This window comes from Ictalurus furcatus, chromosome 8 (genome assembly GCF_023375685.1).
Source record: "Ictalurus furcatus strain D&B chromosome 8, Billie_1.0, whole genome shotgun sequence".
Lineage (NCBI taxonomy): Eukaryota > Metazoa > Chordata > Actinopteri > Siluriformes > Ictaluridae > Ictalurus > Ictalurus furcatus.
In genome coordinates, this window is record NC_071262.1 from 17806611 (window position 1) to 17825844 (window position 19234).

Genomic DNA, 19234 nt, shown 5'->3' on the forward strand with positions numbered 1-19234 from the left:
TTCCAGACCACCTTCAAAATGACCTTTTAGAAATTAGCACTTTATTAGGGTGATATCACATATAAACAACATACTGCTGTAATACAATCATTATTATACAATAAAAATATAATAATCATACAATATTATAAACAGATGTGTTCTATGTGTTTCCACTGAAGCTATTTTAGTCACAGTGAACTTACAGGCAGAAATTAACACTGGGTGCAATAATAAATTGATTTCCAGTTCATTTTATTTGGATTTCTCCATTCCATTATATTATGATGTTGGTCCAGCAAACAACTTCTTTCTGCCTTCCATACCGGACATGGCATCCACGTTCTTCCTCCAGTCAGTAACCTCCTCTCTCTGTAAGAAGGTAAAGATTCAAATTACTTTAAAACACAGGATCCCTTTCACCTCTCTGAATGTAATACTGTAATATTTAGACATATTTTCTGAAGCCTCTGGGTTTAGGCCTATTGTATAGTCCAACATTTTAGTGTAGATAAAACACTTTCTTTAAAATAAAATAAAAAGAACTTTCACCTTCTCCTCTTCTTTCTTGACTGTCTTAAGGTTGGCCTTGAAGTCAATGGACTCTTTGTGTCTGGAGCCGAGCAGAGCTCCGAGCATGGCTTCCGCAGACACTCTCACTCTCTTCAGGTTGGGTCTCTTCATTTTGCCCTTCAGCTCAAAGATTTTGTGGTTCAATTCTGCAATCTAAAGCAAAATTTTATTTTGCCATCATGTTACTGAAATTGAATCAAAGTTGGCATAATGGATTTATTAATTTTTTTTTAATGTTTTCCATCAAAATCTAATGGATATAATGGGTTCTATGGGTCCAGTCTTAATCCAGTTACAGATCCGAGGTATCTTAATCCATCCATCCAACCATCCATCCATTTTCTCTACCGCTTATCCTACAGAGGGTCATGGGGAGCATGGAGCCTATTGCAGGGAACTCGGGGCACAAGATAGGGGACACCCTGTACAGCAGGGGTGGGCAATCTTATCCGGAATCTTATGCCTCCTGCTTGATTGGAATGAAAACCTGCACCCACACCGGCCCTTTCCGGATAAGATTGGACACCCCTGCTGTACAGGGTGCCAACCCATCGCATGGCACAATCACACACACATTCAAACACTATGGACAAATTGGAAATGCCAATCAGCCTTCAACTCATGTCTTTGGACTGTGGTAGAAAACCAGAGTACCTGGAGGAACCCCCCAAAGCACGGTGAGAACATGCAAACTCTGTGCACACAGGGCGGAGGCAAAGTATCTTAATTATTAAATGAAATGTTGTACCGTAATAGAATATTTGTCAGTTCTTTCAAGATAACCATCATTAAGTATATTAGTCCCTGCAGGAAGCCTGTCCAGCATCATTAGGAATTTGAGTAGAAGCACAGAAGTCCTTTAGGTCTATTAAATCACAGCCATTCACATTAGAATCCTAAAACCTTCAAACTTCGCAAGTCAAACTAAAATGTAAAAAAAAACCTAAAACTAAAATACAACTGCCAACTATTACAAATCATCAGGAGTCAACAGAAGACTGCAATGATTCACAAATGTCCCAATGGGGATCAAATAAGTCTGTTTGTCTGTCTGTCTGTCTGTCTGTCTATCGATCTATCTATCTATCTATCTACCCACCCACCCACCCATCCATCCATCCATCCATTATTTGTCAATGGATACAGTGTATTTAGTGATATACCATCATGTTCTGTGTAGTAAAATGTAAACTTCAAGCAGTGATCACCTCTAATTCATTTTTAGCAACTTTAGCTCCAACATCATAGCGATCCTCATCAGCAATGTCGATTTTGCGATGCAGTTCTTTACACAAATTCTGTGAAATTAACACAGAAATTTAAAATAACACACATTAGTAACATATGGATACGATGTGAATGTATGCATGTATATATATATATATATATATATATATATATATATATATATATATATACACACACACACACACACACACACATATATATATATATATATATATATATATATATATATATATATATATATATATACATATGATTTATGGTTTATGAGTGATGATTACAGGCACCTGTATGTCTTGTATCGATAAGCCACTCAGCGTGAGAGGAGGCACTCTTTCACTGAGGATTCTTTCTCTCTCATCTTTTTTCTCATTCTTCTCTTCTTCCAGGAAAGTGCTAGCTTTCTTCAGAATTTTGGTCTGTAATAATGAGAAAACTGATTGGCAGTGTCATGTACAGGTGGAAGTTGAATTTGCACAATATCCTATTAGTTTTTTCATGCAAAATGAATTCGCTTAAATGAATGAATGAATGAATGGCAAAATGAAAAATGTACCTTTATAGTTTCTTTATTTCTCAATATATATGATTCCTAATACATAAGGGATTTGGTGAAGATTACATATAGAACTGCTATGATGACTGAAATCAATGTGAGCTTGATATAACTCATTATGTCTGCATTAATTGCTTAATGTGATTGAGGTCTACATTGTAATCAGAACCACATCCCACATACATGCAATAGACTTTGCATGTAATGTTTATAATTAATGTATACAAACCATCCAACCACACCCCTTATCAATCCTTCCTGATTTCTTTAGCTTTTGCTCTGTACATCATATGACTTGATGAGTATTAGCACCTGTCTCTTGTGTCCAGTTTGTATCATGTGTGTGTTGTTCTGTAAATTCCTGCCTCATTGCTCATGTATGTATAAAACCTAGTCGTCATGTTTTAACATCATTGTATTTCTCAACAATGTGACCATATTCAGTTTCAGTTCCTTGTTTTTCTAGTTTTCCGAGTCTAGTTCTACTTAACGTAGTTTCTTGGTTGGATGGCTTTAAACAGTGCTTGATATTAGATTTATCAATACCAACTGCAATAGGAATATTGTTGGCAAATGATTCAATAAAAAGATTTGCATTTACACTGTCTGTTGTGCTACTAGTGACATGATTCATTTGTTGGAACAACAGTGTTCAGGAAGAAGCACACCAGGAGCTTGGCATATATATATATATATATATATATATATATATATATATATATATATATATATATATATATATATATATATGCCAAGATCCTGGTGTGCTTCTTTTTTATATATATACATGTGTGTATATGTGAATCTGTGTGCAGTGCAAAAGTCTTAGGCACACGCAAAGCTGTACAGGAAAGATGGCTTCAAAAATAATGAAATCATAAAACATACTAGCAGTAAACAGTAAAACAGGAAACAAAGTCAATATTTGGTGTGATGACCCTTTGCTTACAAAATGTATTCTCAGGTACAATTTGTGCAGTTTTATAAGGAAATGAGTATCCTGCAGAACTAGACACATTTCTTCAGGAGACTTTCACTGTTGCACTTGCTTCTTATTTTTGCAGCAAAACCCAGCAGCCTTCATTATCTGCTCTCTGATGTAATATGCTGCTTTCTTTACTGACATACAAACTTTTTCCTGTAACATTTAATTTTGTACTGGAAAACTAATGTTTTTGTATAGACTCCAAAATGTAGATGTCATAAAATAAAAATGTATAACAAAGTTTGTATATTTTACATATATATATATGATCTGATTATCTTGTTTCATATAACACTACTAAATGTTTATTATATTAAGGCAACTGATTGAAAAAAAAACAATCTATACTAAAAAGCTGCACTACTAATATACTAAAAGTAATAATAGTCAAAACATAAGAACAGTTTTCAAAATAGCCCTAAATTTGTGTTGTGTGTTAAATGTGAGAAATATTCCATGATACCAACCTTTAAGTATAAACGCCGTGATGCTGAAATTTTTGGCTTTTGTTTCTTCTACAATAAAGAGCACAGTAAGTAATACAGATGGAAATTCTGTGCAACATATAGAAAGGATGCTAAATTAACTTTTTTTTGGCATAGGCTATATGTATGACTAATGGGATTTTTATTTGTAAAAAGCATCTAAAGCATCGAATTATTTGTAAAAAGCTATTTTTTTTATACTTGTAACTCCTACTCACCCCTCTGAAGCCATTTGATGTGAGCAGCCATGAAAAAAGCATACAAATATATATATATATATATATATATATATATATATATATATATATATATATATATATATATATATATATATATATATATAATTTGAAGTACATAAAATAGGTAATCAAAAATACAAAAAAAAAATATTATTTGGAAATACTCACCCAGTGTCAGTCATGTCTACCTCTTGGTTTTTTTTATACTATCAGCAGATAAAACAGTTTACAATTTTTTTGTTACTTTTCAAACTCAAACAAATTACATTAAGTTACATCCTGTAACTGTTTAATCAAATCAAATTTGTAAAATTATGACCCACGACAGCGTAAGTGTTGGATGCATGTATGTAGGTACAATAGGCAGAATAGTAATAACAGTCTATCTATCTAGATATCCAATCAACTCTACAAGTATTGGCACCCTATCTATCTATCTATCTATGTATCTTAAAACTGCACATTACTTTATTTGAAACTTTCAGACTGGCTTTGTCAAGCCAACATCAAAGTTTGTTCTTATGAACTTTACCTATTATTTAGGTAAACTTCATAACTATTTATTAATCTTTTTTGTTACATCCTGTAACTCTTCAATATTTATACATCCATCCATCCATCCATTTTCTACACTGCTTATCCTACAGGGTCGCGGGGAACCTGGAGCCTATCCCAGGGAGCACTGGGCACAAGGCAGGGTACACCCTGGACAGGGTGCCAATCCATCACAGGGCACAATCACATATACATTCACACACCCATTCATACACTACGGACACTTTGTGTATCAGCCTTCCATGCATGTCTTTTGACTGGGGGAGGAAACAGGAGGAACCTGGAGGAAACCCCCGCAGCATAGGGAGAACATGCAAACTCCGCACATGTAGGGCAGCAGCGGGAATCAAACCCCCGACCCTGGCGGTGTGAGGTGGACGTGCTAACCATTAAGCCACCGTGTGCCCCCAATATTTATACAATAGAGTACAATGTTTATTAACCAGAAAGCAAACGGTACCTTTCACAACAGATCATACTCCAGACTCGTAACCCTGGACATGAAGATAAATTCAAACTTACCTTCCAGAGGACAGATCTATGATTTCAGAGTGGCGAACAAACAAAGGCAGCATATTTATAGAGGCAGAAGCCCTTGTGAGTGGGTCACTAAAATAGCCTTAGTACCTACTGTTCTAACTCAGAAATTCTTCAGCGCCTATGAATGTTCTGCATGTGCTTAATGATCTGGACAAAAGTTCACTGGAGGAAGGGTGAGCAAAGTGGCTAAGCTGAAGTGATTAGAACAAAGATGTTAACATACAAGTATGGGTATTTTAGCAAACCCAAGGTTTGTGGATAATAAAGGGTAAATAAAAAGTAGGGACAACTGTAAAAGCAGGAGATTTTAATTACAAGGTTAAACAATTCACTTTAGTCTTGAACATTAAATTCAATGATATGAGAAGTGTTCTAACATAATTTCTAACAAAATTAAATATTCAAGTTCAAGTACATGTGTGTTAGTTTCTTAACAGAACATTGAGAGGCACCGGACTCTAACACGCAGCTGGATTTACTCAGTGGGATTAGGCCACCACCATTAGGTTCAAACAGGAACTGCAGTGTCTAGTTTACAAGAACATCAGATAGCGTCACACACATGCATTTTTACTTTTAATACATCTCCATATACAATTCCAACATTTATAAAGTATGCTTATACAAATAAGTATTACTGTTCTCTAAAAGCATGCCTTAGAAAATAAGGTAAGAAAAAAAATTCATAATGTTATTTCACATCACAACAGAAGTCAATACTTAGGCTCTTCATACTCTAATTTTGATGAAAACCTTCAGCAATTTTTTTTCAATCATCATCTTCATGTAGCTCTCAGTCAGAAGCCAAGTATCAGACACCAAATATTGAGTTCATCAGTGCCCTGAAAGGTGCGGAGATTAAAATAATATAACTTAAAAAAATCTCAAACTAACAGTACACAAATTGAAACTTTACAATAAATGCCACAGTTTTGATTCCTGTTTTTCATATTACTATGTATTATGAGCTCTTAAGCTCTTACATCCCCATCAGCATCTTAAACAATACAGTATTTACCTTTTATTTACCAGCATCGAACAGCTTCTTCCTGCCTTCCATACCAGACATGGCCTCCACGTTCTTACGCCAGTCAGTCACCTCCTCTTTCTGTTATGGCCAAAGCAATACAGTGAGAAAATGCCCAGAGTGTCTCAGCTTTCTGTTTTATATATATATATATATATATATATATATATATATATATATATATATATATATATATATATGTATGTATGTATGTATGTATGTATGTATATAAATTATCATATGATCAATATCATTTTGGTTGCCATTTTTGTAATCAGGGTCCACATGGTTATTTCACACTGTTGTTCATTCTTTAAACACTTATGCCCTTTCTTTTACTATTATACCACAGTGCTGTTGAGTTCTTTGATTCTGATTGGTCAGAAGAATCCTTCCAATGCACTGGAACATTCGCTCCCTAAAAAAATCCCACAATGCACTGCAAAAACCAGGCAACATCAAAGCTCACTACGTTCCCTAACTGGAAATGACATCATGTTTTCTGAAGCCTCTCAGCTAGCAAAAAAATGGCAGACAAACTCTCAGCCAGATGTAAGTAGCTTGTTATTGTTGTTGTAGCTCTCAAATGGTTACTTTTGTTAATGATTTTTAACTTTATTTGACATTCTATATATGGTTTGCTTGAGTCTAATGACTTTTAAGTGTTTCATGATTAAAAAAAAAATCCACTAGCTAGACTACATTACAATCTTTGGTAACGCATTACACCCAACTCTGGTGGTGACGAGTTGCAACGCGATTATGTAGTCATGTCATTGGAAATTGAGTCATCGGTGTCCCAGTGTGTAGTGAGACAGGGTCCTTACCAGTGTCTGAACTTGTGTACACGATATACTGATATTCACCACCTAGGGAGGTACGGAGCTGATTGAGACACACTCAATGTTTAGTTTAGCTTAATTTGGATCATTTCACAAATTTCTGTGCTCTGTGTAAATCCAGTCCTTGTGGTTCTCCTGCTTGTCTCTTTTATTATTACAGGACTTTGGAGGCTTCCCCACCTAGTGGAATGGAGTAGTCAGTGCTGGTACTGACTGCCTGACCAGTGAAATACCGGATTAAGTATTTAAACATGGGGCTGAAACACAAGAACCTGTGAACATGGGTTTGAATTAGCACTGTATCCATCTCTGCTTTATCCCTGGTTTATCCCTGCATTAGCATGTCATCAGCGCAGCATTAGTATCAGATACAGCCTGGAGCTCTTAGTGATAGACTTGAGAGATACATGGTCTTACCTTCTCCTCCTCCTTCTTCACTGTTTTCAGATTGGCTTTGAAGTCGATGGACTCTTTGTGTTTGGCCCCCAGGAGGACACTGAGCATAGCCTCGGCCGAGATCTTAACTCTCTTCAGCGTAGGCCTCTTCATTTTGCCCTTCAGCTCGATGATCTTATGGGTCATTTCCTGTATCTGTCCCAGGAAATACCCCAATTTTGAACTGTTCAAAATTTTATATTTCTTTTACATTAAATAGGAATTATTACAGCCAACTGATCATTGGAACCATTAGGGGGCACTCTTCCTGTCATCTGTTTCACTACAGAAATGGGACTACCATCCTGCAACATGCTGAATTTGGGCCAGTTTTCTTCCCTGCTATGATATTTGCCTTTTCCCAAATAAAATATCTGTGCACAGTTGAATTCCATGAATAAAATGGTCTAAAAATCCAATATTGAACTGCCATAATTTATTCCTCATACCTCTTTTTCATTTTTGGACACCTTAACTCCAGTATCGTAGCGCTCCTCATCAATTACATCAATCTTGTGATGTAGATCCCTGCAAAGATCCTGAACCAAAAGGGGGAAAATTAAACATGGGTGTTAAGAAAAAATTGGATTCACATGATGGAGCTTTAAGATGGCTGTAATTCTACCTGCAGTTCCTGGACAGACAGACCCGAGAGCTTTAGAGGTGGAACCCTCTCGCTCAATGTGACCTCTTTCTCTTTCCTCTTTTCTTCCTGCTCTACTATGAGCATCTCCTGGGCTGTGTTTAGCATCTTTATCTATAAGGAAGCAGACTCAGTAAAAACTAACAAGTATAAACTGACTGTGCGTGTAATTGTTTAATCTTACTGTACCTTCAACCCAAGCCGACGTCCTGAGGAAATCTTGGACTTTTTCTGAGGGATTCATAAGACACATATTCAATATGATATGGATTGGATACATATAATTGTATCCATGATATGGATACAATTATTTCGAACCTCATTTATCCATTTCTGTTTTGTACACATGCATTAAAGGTGATTAGTGATAGGATTAAGATTTAGTGAAGAGTCGTGCCCTAGTGCTTAAGTAGTCAAAGTACAACACTGAAACTTCTTTTTCTTATTTATTAAACCCACCTCCCATTTCTCCTCATGTACACAAAGGTACATTCCCAGAATCTCTGATGGCCAGCAATTAGATGGCTGATGGTGTTAGCATTTTAGCATAACATGTGGCTTTGCCCACTTCCCCATTCAACTGATTGATATCCAAGTTATAACACTGTACACAAATGAAACTTGGCTCATATTGATTTGTGAAAATAGTCAAGAGTGCCTTTGTGGTCCTTTTGTATTTTTTTGTAATTAGCTCCTATGAGTTTTCCAGCTGATCATGCTAGCTAGTTAGCAGTATTAGCAGCACAGGAGTCAGCTAACATTACATACTTTTGGTTCATCCAAAGCATTACCTTACCACGCTCTGGAAGTGGTAAAGGTATCAGTGCCTTATACAGATTGCATTTACATACACGTTCAAGAGGTACGTTGCTAACTTTGCTTCCACGTCTAACTTCAATCCCTTTTCAGTAATCACTTTCTCCATCTTAGAAAAGTGCTACCAGTGTTTAATCTAGTTTTACCATGTTTCTGGTCACTAGTTTTTTTGTTTTTGGAAAAGTACTAGTTTAATGTGATTCTTGTCATTGTTTTTAGGAAGCACTGCATGTTTTTTTTCCCTCACAGTAATGGTATCTGACTGTGCTGGGGGTTTAAAAGATTAAGCCATGTTTTCCTTTCTGAACAGACTCAGATGGGGGTATAGTGAAGGGTATACAAGTGCAAATAAGAAAAATATAATACAAAGATCATGATTTGTTAGAATATTTTGAAACTTACCGGTCTGTTAAGGAGAAAAAAAGAAAGATGGCAAGAAGTTACTTAAATGTAAAAACTATTTTAATAGAACTGTCAAATGTTCATATTTATTTCATTTGTAGCATCACTTACCCATCAGCCATTTGTCCTTGTGAGTCCTGTTTCTAAACAAAACAAACAAGAAAAAAAAACGATTTAAAAATAAATAACTTAAAATAATTTAAATACATTTTAATGACATTCATAAAGACATAATGCTAAAGCATTACAAACAAATTGTATTCGGTGAAATTTGTGTAAATTGTTATTATTTTGTCTTCTGGGAAGCATGTAAATAGCTTATGTAGAATCTGAAGGGCAGTACTAAATGAAAAAAAAGATCTTTAAACAAAATAATAACAATTTACACCAATCATCCTGTTGAAAAGTTCACACCCCCCAGCTCTTAATGTATCATTTTGCCTTCTATAGCATCAGTGAATGTTTGCAGTTTTTGAAATAGTTGTGTTCGAGTCCCTCAGTCGTCCTCAGTGTGAAAAGATGGATCTCAGCATCATATAGCCGCTGTTGGAAAGGAATCAAATATGCAGAATTTGCTGGAAAAGCAAAGAATGTACAGGACCTGGAGGATTTTTCTGAAGGACAGTTGGCAGTTTAACTGCTCAGGACAAATAAGGGACTCATGAACAACTATCACAAAACATAAACACAGTCGCTGATCATCCAGGTAACAACACAGTATTAATAATCAAGCGTAAAGCATACAGGATGTAAACTTTTGAACTGGTTCATTTGTGTAAATTCAGTTATTATTGGGTCTTGTGGACTATATGTAAACATCTGTTATGTGAAATAGCTTATTCAGGCCAGTACTAAATAAACAACAAAAGGCTTTTTATCCTTCTTTTTTTTATTTATTATTAACATTTTTCCGATTCTGTAAGACATATGTAAACTTATGACCTCATCTGTACTTTAGAAAATAAATAAAGATGATGATATGCTATATAAGATGAAAATCATTACCCAGAGCCAGCTTTTTTAATTTCTATATACTCTATATACTGTATCTTATATATTTCATGGGTATAGTAAAAAAGCAATATGTCGAAGAAACAACTCTTAGCAGATGTGAAATTATAAAAACTCCTGGATGAATTATCATGGATGACTGTATTTTGACCTTTAAAACATTGTGACATTTGATCATTTGTTGTCAGTGGAACGACTCCTGCACAAAGCACTCTAGAGTTTCAACATAGTTGAAAATCGGCATGGACCGCGACCAATTTCAGTGGCATCTAAATAAGTGAAGAATGGCTTGAGCCCACCTCACTTGTCCAGCAGTAACACTGAACAAGGTTTCAGCAATGAAGTGCCAATAACCTCAGTGCAGCACTGTCAAGAATTCTTCAAAGCATGCATTATTTGGCATCAAGATTGACAAATTATCCTCTGATAATGACTGAAAAGAGACGTACCTTTTTGAGGAAGAAAAGTCAAGCTGACAAAAGTCAACTAGGTGGAGTTGGATAGAGGAAAATCATTCAGATTTATAGGTTCTTACGCCCATGTGAATGCCTCACTAAAATAGACTTCTGCCTGGGACATTCTACTGGTCGTTCTGTACAGCTTCCAAACACGATTCACGTTAACTTAAGTGGTGTAATAAAACATCTTTTATTGGACCCGGGACATGCAGGAGTAGCGGTGTGGTGTAGTTTGGATGCTGTCTGTTGGTGAAGCTGAATTCCATAAAGTATATTGTGATGGCACATTGTAATACACTGAGACAAAGAGTGAGACACACTCATATTATGCACATTGAGACAGTTTTTGTATGACACACCATCTGCAGAGTTAGATATCATTGTTGAGAGTGACACGAAACTGGTCTGGTCAAAAAAAACTTTTACAAAGAGTTCTCCAGGTGTCACTGGACATCTCATTTTATAACTCAATAATTCAGTGTAAAGAGTAACTACAGTGAAACTACTAGGAATAGGTATGCAATACAAAAGGTAAAGAGTCTAAATCTGGATTTTAACTGGTTATGTCTAGCATTAATAAGATTATATTAAATAATTCTTAGGTCAATTGGGCTAATTATTCAGAATTACATGAATGTGATTATTTCCAAGCACCATGGATGAGCAGCTCATCTGGGATCTCGGCAGCATAAATCACTGGGTTTTTTTGACATTTGGAAGCAGGTGGAAGCTTTGTCTTATTGTAACGTGAGCTCTCTGTATGGACAGTGTCCATGACAGAGGTGTCAAGAATTATCGCCGGCCCTTTGCCGCTGACTTATTTTTAGTCCTAATGTCCACTGATACCGTTTCTACAAATGCAACAAGTCCCTTTACTTAAAAAGGTGTTGTGCTGTGATCTCGTTAAACTACCAAACTGGCAGCAGATCCTAGCAGAAGTTTCGTCCTTATGTCACTGGTTCGAATATCAAATAATACAATGTTCATATGCTGCACTGGCCTGAATCTGACCATGTGAGTCTAATGAGCTTTGGTTGTTTGATGTATCAAGGTTAAGTTTCTGTTACAGAAATACACACAGTGTGTTTGATCAGTCAAGAACCAGAACACATTTCTATTGCAAGAAAAAATGATGAGTATGTTGAAGATCTCTGTAATAAAGTTATATAAAAATAACTTTATTACAGCATGGCAGTGACAAAGTTCATGAAGCACATCGGGTTCATCTGAGTCAAAGTGAACCCCGAACAATATCAGCACAGACATTTTATACTGTATTTCAAACCAGGTTTTCTGTATGTAATGTAAATGAAGTTTCATTCTAAATGTAAATTAAGGATAGCATTTGATGTGATCACATTCCGTTCTCACAGTACGGATGTTGTTACAGGTGTAACCCCCAAATGGTGAGGTGATAGAGCTATCGAGACAGATGTCTTTCTGAATGATAATTACAGTCATGTAGCCCTTTGTTCAGGGATGGTTCTTGATGTCCCACTGCCGCTCCCATGTGATAACTGTGTGAATGTCACTTTAGGCGGTATTATACACATATTGCTGAGACTGAGATAAATTGTCCCTTTGATAATTCTGCCTTTTTGAGGATCAAGCTTATTCTAACAGAGTTCGGGGTGGAATCTGCTGAGAGGCAGTCTGTAATTTCTTACACTGTTCATTCGTTTCACTTATCTATACATTATTTTGTAATGATTGCTTTAATTCTGCCCAAATTAAATTAAATTACACAAACCTGTTAAGATCAGTCGAGCATGCCTCATCATGAAAGTAGAAAACGGTTTCAAATCTTTTTTTTTTTTTACCACTATGCATCCTTGATGTAGTAGCTTTCGACCCTCAACCACATTAAATATGTTTATATTGAAATATTTGTGATGTGTTTAGTGATTCTGGTGTTAATTTTTTAGTTAATGTGCTTTTGTTCTTTGTTTGAAACGTTATCTTGCGGTTGTCTGGTGGCCTTATGTCAGAGTTCAATAGCATAATTTTTTTAATCAAACTCAAACTCAAACTTTAATCAAACTCAAACTAAAAACTGACAGATAACTGTCAGTTTTTAGTTTCTGTCATAAAGTTAGCTACGAAAAACAAAACAGCATGAGCTTCTTGTCTCAGAGCAACATTGTGGAGCGAGATTACAAATTAGAAAGCTAAAGAAGACTAAAGTGCTGCTGCATTGCTCTGTTTAGGTAGAGCTCAATTCCTGTGTGGAACACTATGAACCTGCAGTTGATCAGCATTGTGAGTAATATAGGAAACCATTAACCAAAATGAAAATAGACTAACATGTGGATGACAAAAAGCTCAGGATTGAGTCATGAAATAAATCTTGGATGCCTTGATGATTAGATATTAATTATAATATTGACAAGTCATTTGGGTTGAATTTTTCTTTTAACTTGTGATCATCCAGAAGAGAATGTATACAGCAGTGTGAACAAATGATCACAGGAATAATCATACAAGACTAAAATCGATGTTGATGTACATTTAAAAACATTTATTTAGAGAAAACAGTGTTGAAAAAGAGTAGTGTAGGTTTTATTGCCCAGCGTCAAACAGCTTCTTCCTGCCCTCCATACCAGACATGGCCTCCACGTTCTTACGCCAGTCAGTCACCTCCTCTTTCTGCGGAAAAGAATAACAGCGTTTGAAACAAGACAGAAATGAATAATTACACCTACTTTTCATGACACAAAGATAGTAAAAGGATATAGTTAATTTTACTATAATACCAATTGACATCTACAGATTGGTTAGTAACAGCGCTATCTCAGACTGACTAGCATTACTTTCTAGCTAGTATCAAATGCCAATTTTTCTTCCACTGCTTTCTGAGATGTTGGTCAGGGGGGTAGACTGGAGGAAGATGTGCAAGATACTCCACCTATCTAGGGTCATGGGGTAGCCTGGAGACTATCCCAGGGGACTCGGGGCACAAGGTGGGGGACACCCTTGATGGGGTGCCAACTCATCGCAGGGCACAATCGCACACACACACTTACAGACCCATTCACACACTACAGACAATTTGGAAATATCAATCATCCTACAACGCATGTCTTTGGACTGTGGGAGGAAACCAGAGTACCCGGAAGAAACCCCTAAAGCACGGGGAGAAAATGCAAACTCTGCACACACACAGGGTGGAGGCAGGAGTCAAAATCCCCAAGCCTGGTGGTGTGAGGTAAGCACCCCACCACAAAGCCACCATGCCCTCCCCCAATCATTCAACATTTTCTATAAAAACATGATGATATCAAATATACCGGACAGCATTTATTCAGTATTATATCTGAATATTTAATCTAATAACATCAAAGTGACTGTGTTGACTGACAGTATTCAGAGCATTTTGACTAAATTGTTTGTCTTTCAAAAGTTGTGATTTATGTGTTTGTTACATTGTAACATAAGATTTTTCTGAAGAGTGCTCCACTCAGTTTTGAAAAAAAAAATTTTGTTTGTTTTTTTGGAGGATTTTATTTGACATTTTCTTTTCATATGAATGAATGAATGAATGAATGAATGAATGAATAAATAAATAAATAAATAAATAAATAAGATTTTGTACATCCACAATCATAAATCACAAATCAAGTATATGTAGTCAGACACCATTTTGGCACTTCTGAATGTTAAGAGATTAGGTATGTTATTGTATAATATTAAATATAATGTTGCATAAATATGTTACATGTAGGTTAATGGATGTAGAATCTTTTACTCTAAATGCCATGTTGTTATTTAAGTATCATTATATCCCTTTTTCCTCTCTGCAGTATCCCTTACCTTCTCTTCCTCTTTCTTGACTGTTTTGAGGTTGGCCTTAAAGTCCACTGACTCCCTGAATTTGGCTCCCAGAAGAGCGCCCAGCATGGCATCAGCCGAAATCTTCACCCTCTTCAGGGCAGGTCTCTTCATTTTCCCTTTGAGTTCAGAAATTTTATGGGACAGCTCTGCAATCTGAGGTCAACAATTTAAAATGTAAGCATGCTGATTACTTTAATAATGTGCTAATAAAGAACAAGGAAACCATAGATGCGTGATTGAACTGTGCTTTTAAAAAAAAAAGAAGAAAGAAATATACATAATCTGATATCTTTGGAATTTGTACCTCTTTGTCATTTTTGCCCACTTTGACTGCAATGTCATATCTCTCTTCATCTATTGCGTCACTCTTTTGGTGGAGTTCCCTACATAATGTCTGAGGATGATTAACACAGAAATACATAATTGTGTCATCAAGATTTGTAATGGACTATATTTATAGTCCTATAAATATATGACTATAGGAAAATAATCAACAGTGGGATGGTGTGATGCTCCCAAAAACCGAATTATTTTCCAGAAATTGCACATGTTTTTCCTGTAATACCACAATTTGCAAACATTTATCATCTTTAATGTATTACATTTGGCAGATGCCATTATCCAGAGTGATTTACATTTATCTCATTTTATACAACTGAGCAGTTGAGGGTTAAGGGCCTTGCTCAAGGGACCAGCAGTGGCAGCTTGGCATTGCTGGGATTTGAACTCATGACCTTTGATCAGTACTCCAACATCTTAACCACTGAGCTACCACTTGTACCTTATTAATAATATGTAATGTTCTGGAGCATCTGTGGAACAAGCTAGTTCCTGTTATCACTACATTATAGCAGATATAAACAGTTGTTCCCCCCTCAGCCGCTCATTTACTTTGTTATAGTTAAGATTAAAATACACAGCTTGTCATGCTACCAAGAAACCAGAAAGAATAAAGTCCTCTGTCCTGAAGACTTTCCCATGGCAGAAAAACTACTGACTATTACAAAGCACTGTCAATGGAGACTCTTTTCATAAGTGTTAAATGTGAAAACTTATGATTTGCCTTGCAACCAAAACTAGCATTAAATAAAATTAATGTTCCATGTGGAGGCTGAGAAACAGAATGTTTCAAATCATATTCCAACATCAGCGAGAATCTCTGGCATATACAGACAGATGTTACTTACTTAAAAGACATGTACACTAGAGTTGCAAGGAAAATGATTCAACCCGCATTGCAAATCAGGTTTATTGTCAAAATGTACAGACTTCCAGCTGTTTGCAATGAAAAGGTCAAACAAAAGCAATTGGAATAGTTCAACATAACGAATGCTTCAAGTGGTTTCCCCAAATTCAACTGAAAATACAACATCTCCAGTTTCAAAATTATTCAACCCCTTCATGGCAAGCATCTTTAGTTCTTAGTAGAGCACCTTTTTGCTGTTATGACCTGCTGCAAAAGAGATGCATAGCTTCTGGCTGCGTTCCTGCGGAATCTTAGCAGATTACTCATGAGCAATGGCCTCCAGTTCAGTAATATTCTTACATTTATTTATTCATTTAGCAGACGCTTTTATCCAAAGCGACTTACAAATGAGGAAATACAAGCATTTTTGGGTTTGCGTGCTGCAACCACCTTCTTCAAATCCCACCAGAGATTTTCTATGGGGTTCAAGTAAGGTGACTGTGATGGCCCTTTAGAATCTTCCAGGACTTCTTCTGCATCCAAGCCTTGATGGAATTTGAGATATGCTTGGGATCATTGTCCTGTTGGAAGAAGGTCCAATGACACGAAAGCTTCAGCTTCCTCACAGATGGCATGACGTTTTCTCCTAATATTTCCTGATACTTCAATGAATCCATCTCGTCTTCCACACGCTGCAGGTTTCCAGTGCCAGAGGGTGCAAAGCAGCCCCAGAGCATCACCGAGCCACCACCATGCTTGACTGTGGATAGAGTGTTCTTTCTTCATTCTTCTTCCTCCAGACATACCGCTGATCCATCATGCCGAAAAGTTCCAGATTTGTTTAATCATTCCAAAAAACAGAATCCCAAAATGTCTGTGGCTTATTTATATGATTTTGAGCAGACTTTTCTTGTGCTTTTGGATGAGTAGTGGTGTACGTCTTGGAGTTCTGGCATGAAAACCTTCTGTGTTTAGTACACACCTTACTGTGCTCACTGAAACCTCAGTGCCTGTTGCCACCAAGTCTTGCTGTAGGTCTTCTGCAGTCACTCGAGGGTTTTTCACAACCTGCCTTCTAGGATATGTGGTTGCAGCTGTTGATATCTTCCTTTTTCTGCCCCGTCCAGGTATTTAATGAATTTTCTGCCCCTAGCCAGTTCAGGTTTGTGTTCCAGCTCAAGCACTCCTGGCGCAACTAAGCAAGCCCTTGATTAGATCAGGTGTGCTTGAGACAACACCTGTTTTGCATATTTGTGCTGTTGTGAGGGATTCTATTCAGAGGGTTGAATAATTTTGAAACTGGAGAAATCATTATAAGTTGCATTTTCAGTTGAATTTGGGGAAACCACTTAAAGCATTCATTGGAGTTGAACAATTTCAATTGCTTTTGTTTGATTTGTTCACTGAAAACAGCTGAAAGTCTGTCCATTTTGACAATGAACCTGATTTGCAATGGGGGTTGAATAATTTTGATTGCAACTGTATAAAATAATTGGCTTTTTAAACATTAGTGCAAATACATAAAATATGTCATATTAGTGATCAAACCCAACCTGTAGCTCCTGCAACGAAAAGCCAGAGAGTACCAGAGGAGAAATTGTCTCACTCAGGACTCTTTCTCTCTCCCTCTGTTTCTCTACCTTCTCAGTTGCAAGCAGTGACCTTGCCTGCTTCAGGATTTTAGTCTGAAAAGAGAATCAGCCGTTTTGAACTCTACTATAATTGCTAGTTTTACTGCAGCATATTTTCTGTGTTATTCATGTGCAAGAGACACCACTCGGAAATTCTGTGCATTTCTGGAAGGAAGGAATATAAAGACAAACCTTCAGGAACAACCTTCGTGATGCCGAAATCTTGGGTTTCAGTTTCTAAAAATATGGGCGTACATTAGCAGTGTTGAGCTGGCACAGATTCTTACTAGTAAAATATATTAACCACTTCAACTCTTGACTAAATATTCAGTTATTATTCAGTTACTACTATAAACAATTCAGTAACTATAGTGAAATTAATAGAAAAATTAGGGAAAGTAATGGGAATCTAGTCTTGGGAGTTGAAGGAAGTTAAGGAGTTAAATTTTATTTGCTCTTTATTTTGTTCTGTTTAGATTATTAGTGGTTTTACTAGTATTAGTAATAGAATACATAAAGTATTACTAATGGACTCCACTTACACTTATATTACTACAAAACAAACAGTATACTCAATTGCTTTAGTAGTAAGTTGCACTCTCGTAGTATTCCCTATTACTTTATTAGAAAACCAGCACTACTGTAAAGATGCAGGAGAATTTTGCTGACTCACCATTCTTGAGTTGTAGAATATTGTTGAGAAAGATGACAAGAAAGTGATCAAAGTTTGGGGGGAAAAATCAGTGAAACATTTGATGAAACTTGTGCTGGAAATTAGACATGACTAAATAGATACTTACGCCTCAGACATTGTGACGTCCTGTTAAATAAATCATAAATAGGACATAGGAAATCTGTGCAACTAATCAGCAGAAATCATTTTTTATTGGAATATTGAGGTTGCAGTCTTGTCATTTTTATAGGACAGTAGAATGTTAGGCTTGTGTGTCCAAGTCATTCATTATCTCTCACAAGTATAAATGCCCTTGACTTTGCAGGAGACATACAATATCTCCTTATATCACATGTTTATGTTTAGGTAAAGAATATCTGTATTATCATATAGTCAAACAGCATTATTCAAAATATGTTAAGATGAAGTGTGTGGGGGTAAATAAGCAACACAACCTAAAAAACGTTGAATATTAGAAAATGGTTCCAAGTGGTTACTTAACTTAAAGTTTAATTAAAGCTATATAACAACTTGGCAAGGCTTAACAGATATTAGAGGTGTCTGTGTTAAGCCAAATTTCATGAGAAAAATCAGACCTCTAAAAGCAAAGAAAGAAATAAAACAAATAAACCACACAGTTAATTTCATACACCAGTCTATATTCTAGTTCAATAAAACATTCAATAAAGTTGTGAAAACATACCTGATCTGTGCAGGAAAAAACAAAAAGCGTGAGGAACGTGTGACAATACTATAATGAGATTATGCCGGTTCAGGTTTGATGGCTCCAGTAGCCTCTTGTGAGTGGAGCACTAAAATAGACTTGAACCTTTGAAGTTCCATTTACTTAGCCTGCCCACTACCTGGGTCAACTACTTTCCCATTGTTTGACCCTACAAGGGGTGAAGCCTGCTAGAATCAATATGTGATCCAACAGTGAAAACCATACACTTTGTTTTAAACTTGCTTATGATTTCTAAACCAATTTTGACTGAGTAGATCCTGGCTCCAGTAAAATAATTTTTTTTACATGGACACAATGTAAGTAGTGTCATAGCCAAACAATATGTGCTATGTTGAACCCTTGGGTATATTTTAGTAGCTACACACTAACACTTTTGT

The 19234-nt window shown here is 36.2% G+C and overlaps 3 protein-coding genes across 4 annotated transcripts; all 3 read right to left on the reverse strand.

Annotated features, from left to right (window-relative positions):
* Positions 1–19: 19 nt before the first annotated feature.
* On the reverse strand, positions 20–4083 carry tnni4b.3 (troponin I4b, tandem duplicate 3). Its single transcript, XM_053630682.1, is given in 6 exon segments — positions 20–351; positions 532–705; positions 1761–1850; positions 2085–2216; positions 3806–3892; positions 4042–4083. Coding segments are annotated over 6 exon segments (615 nt in total). The 3' UTR covers positions 20–261.
* Positions 4084–5528: 1445 nt separating this feature from the next.
* LOC128611869 (troponin I, slow skeletal muscle-like) lies at positions 5529–8551 on the reverse strand. Its single transcript, XM_053631700.1, has 6 exons — positions 8294–8551; positions 8087–8218; positions 7911–8000; positions 7444–7617; positions 6176–6265; positions 5529–5999 (listed from the first exon to the last, which is right to left on the reverse strand). The coding sequence occupies exons 2-5, from the start codon at positions 8210–8212 to the stop codon at positions 6179–6181; spliced, it is 477 nt and encodes a 158-aa protein (XP_053487675.1). The 5' UTR covers positions 8213–8218; positions 8294–8551; the 3' UTR covers positions 5529–5999; positions 6176–6178.
* Positions 8552–12983: 4432 nt separating this feature from the next.
* On the reverse strand, positions 12984–18306 carry LOC128611877 (troponin I, slow skeletal muscle-like). 2 transcript variants are annotated; one of them, XM_053631708.1, is made up of 6 exons: positions 18113–18306; positions 17632–17676; positions 17362–17493; positions 14927–15016; positions 14602–14775; positions 12984–13437 (listed from the first exon to the last, which is right to left on the reverse strand). In XM_053631708.1, the coding sequence occupies exons 1-6, from the start codon at positions 18113–18115 to the stop codon at positions 13351–13353; spliced, it is 531 nt and encodes a 176-aa protein (XP_053487683.1). In that variant the 5' UTR covers positions 18116–18306; the 3' UTR covers positions 12984–13350. The 2 variants fall into 2 exon arrangements, with proteins under 2 accessions (XP_053487683.1, XP_053487684.1); XM_053631709.1 differs by lacking the exon at positions 17362–17493.
* Between the last annotated feature and the right edge of the window lie 928 nt (positions 18307–19234).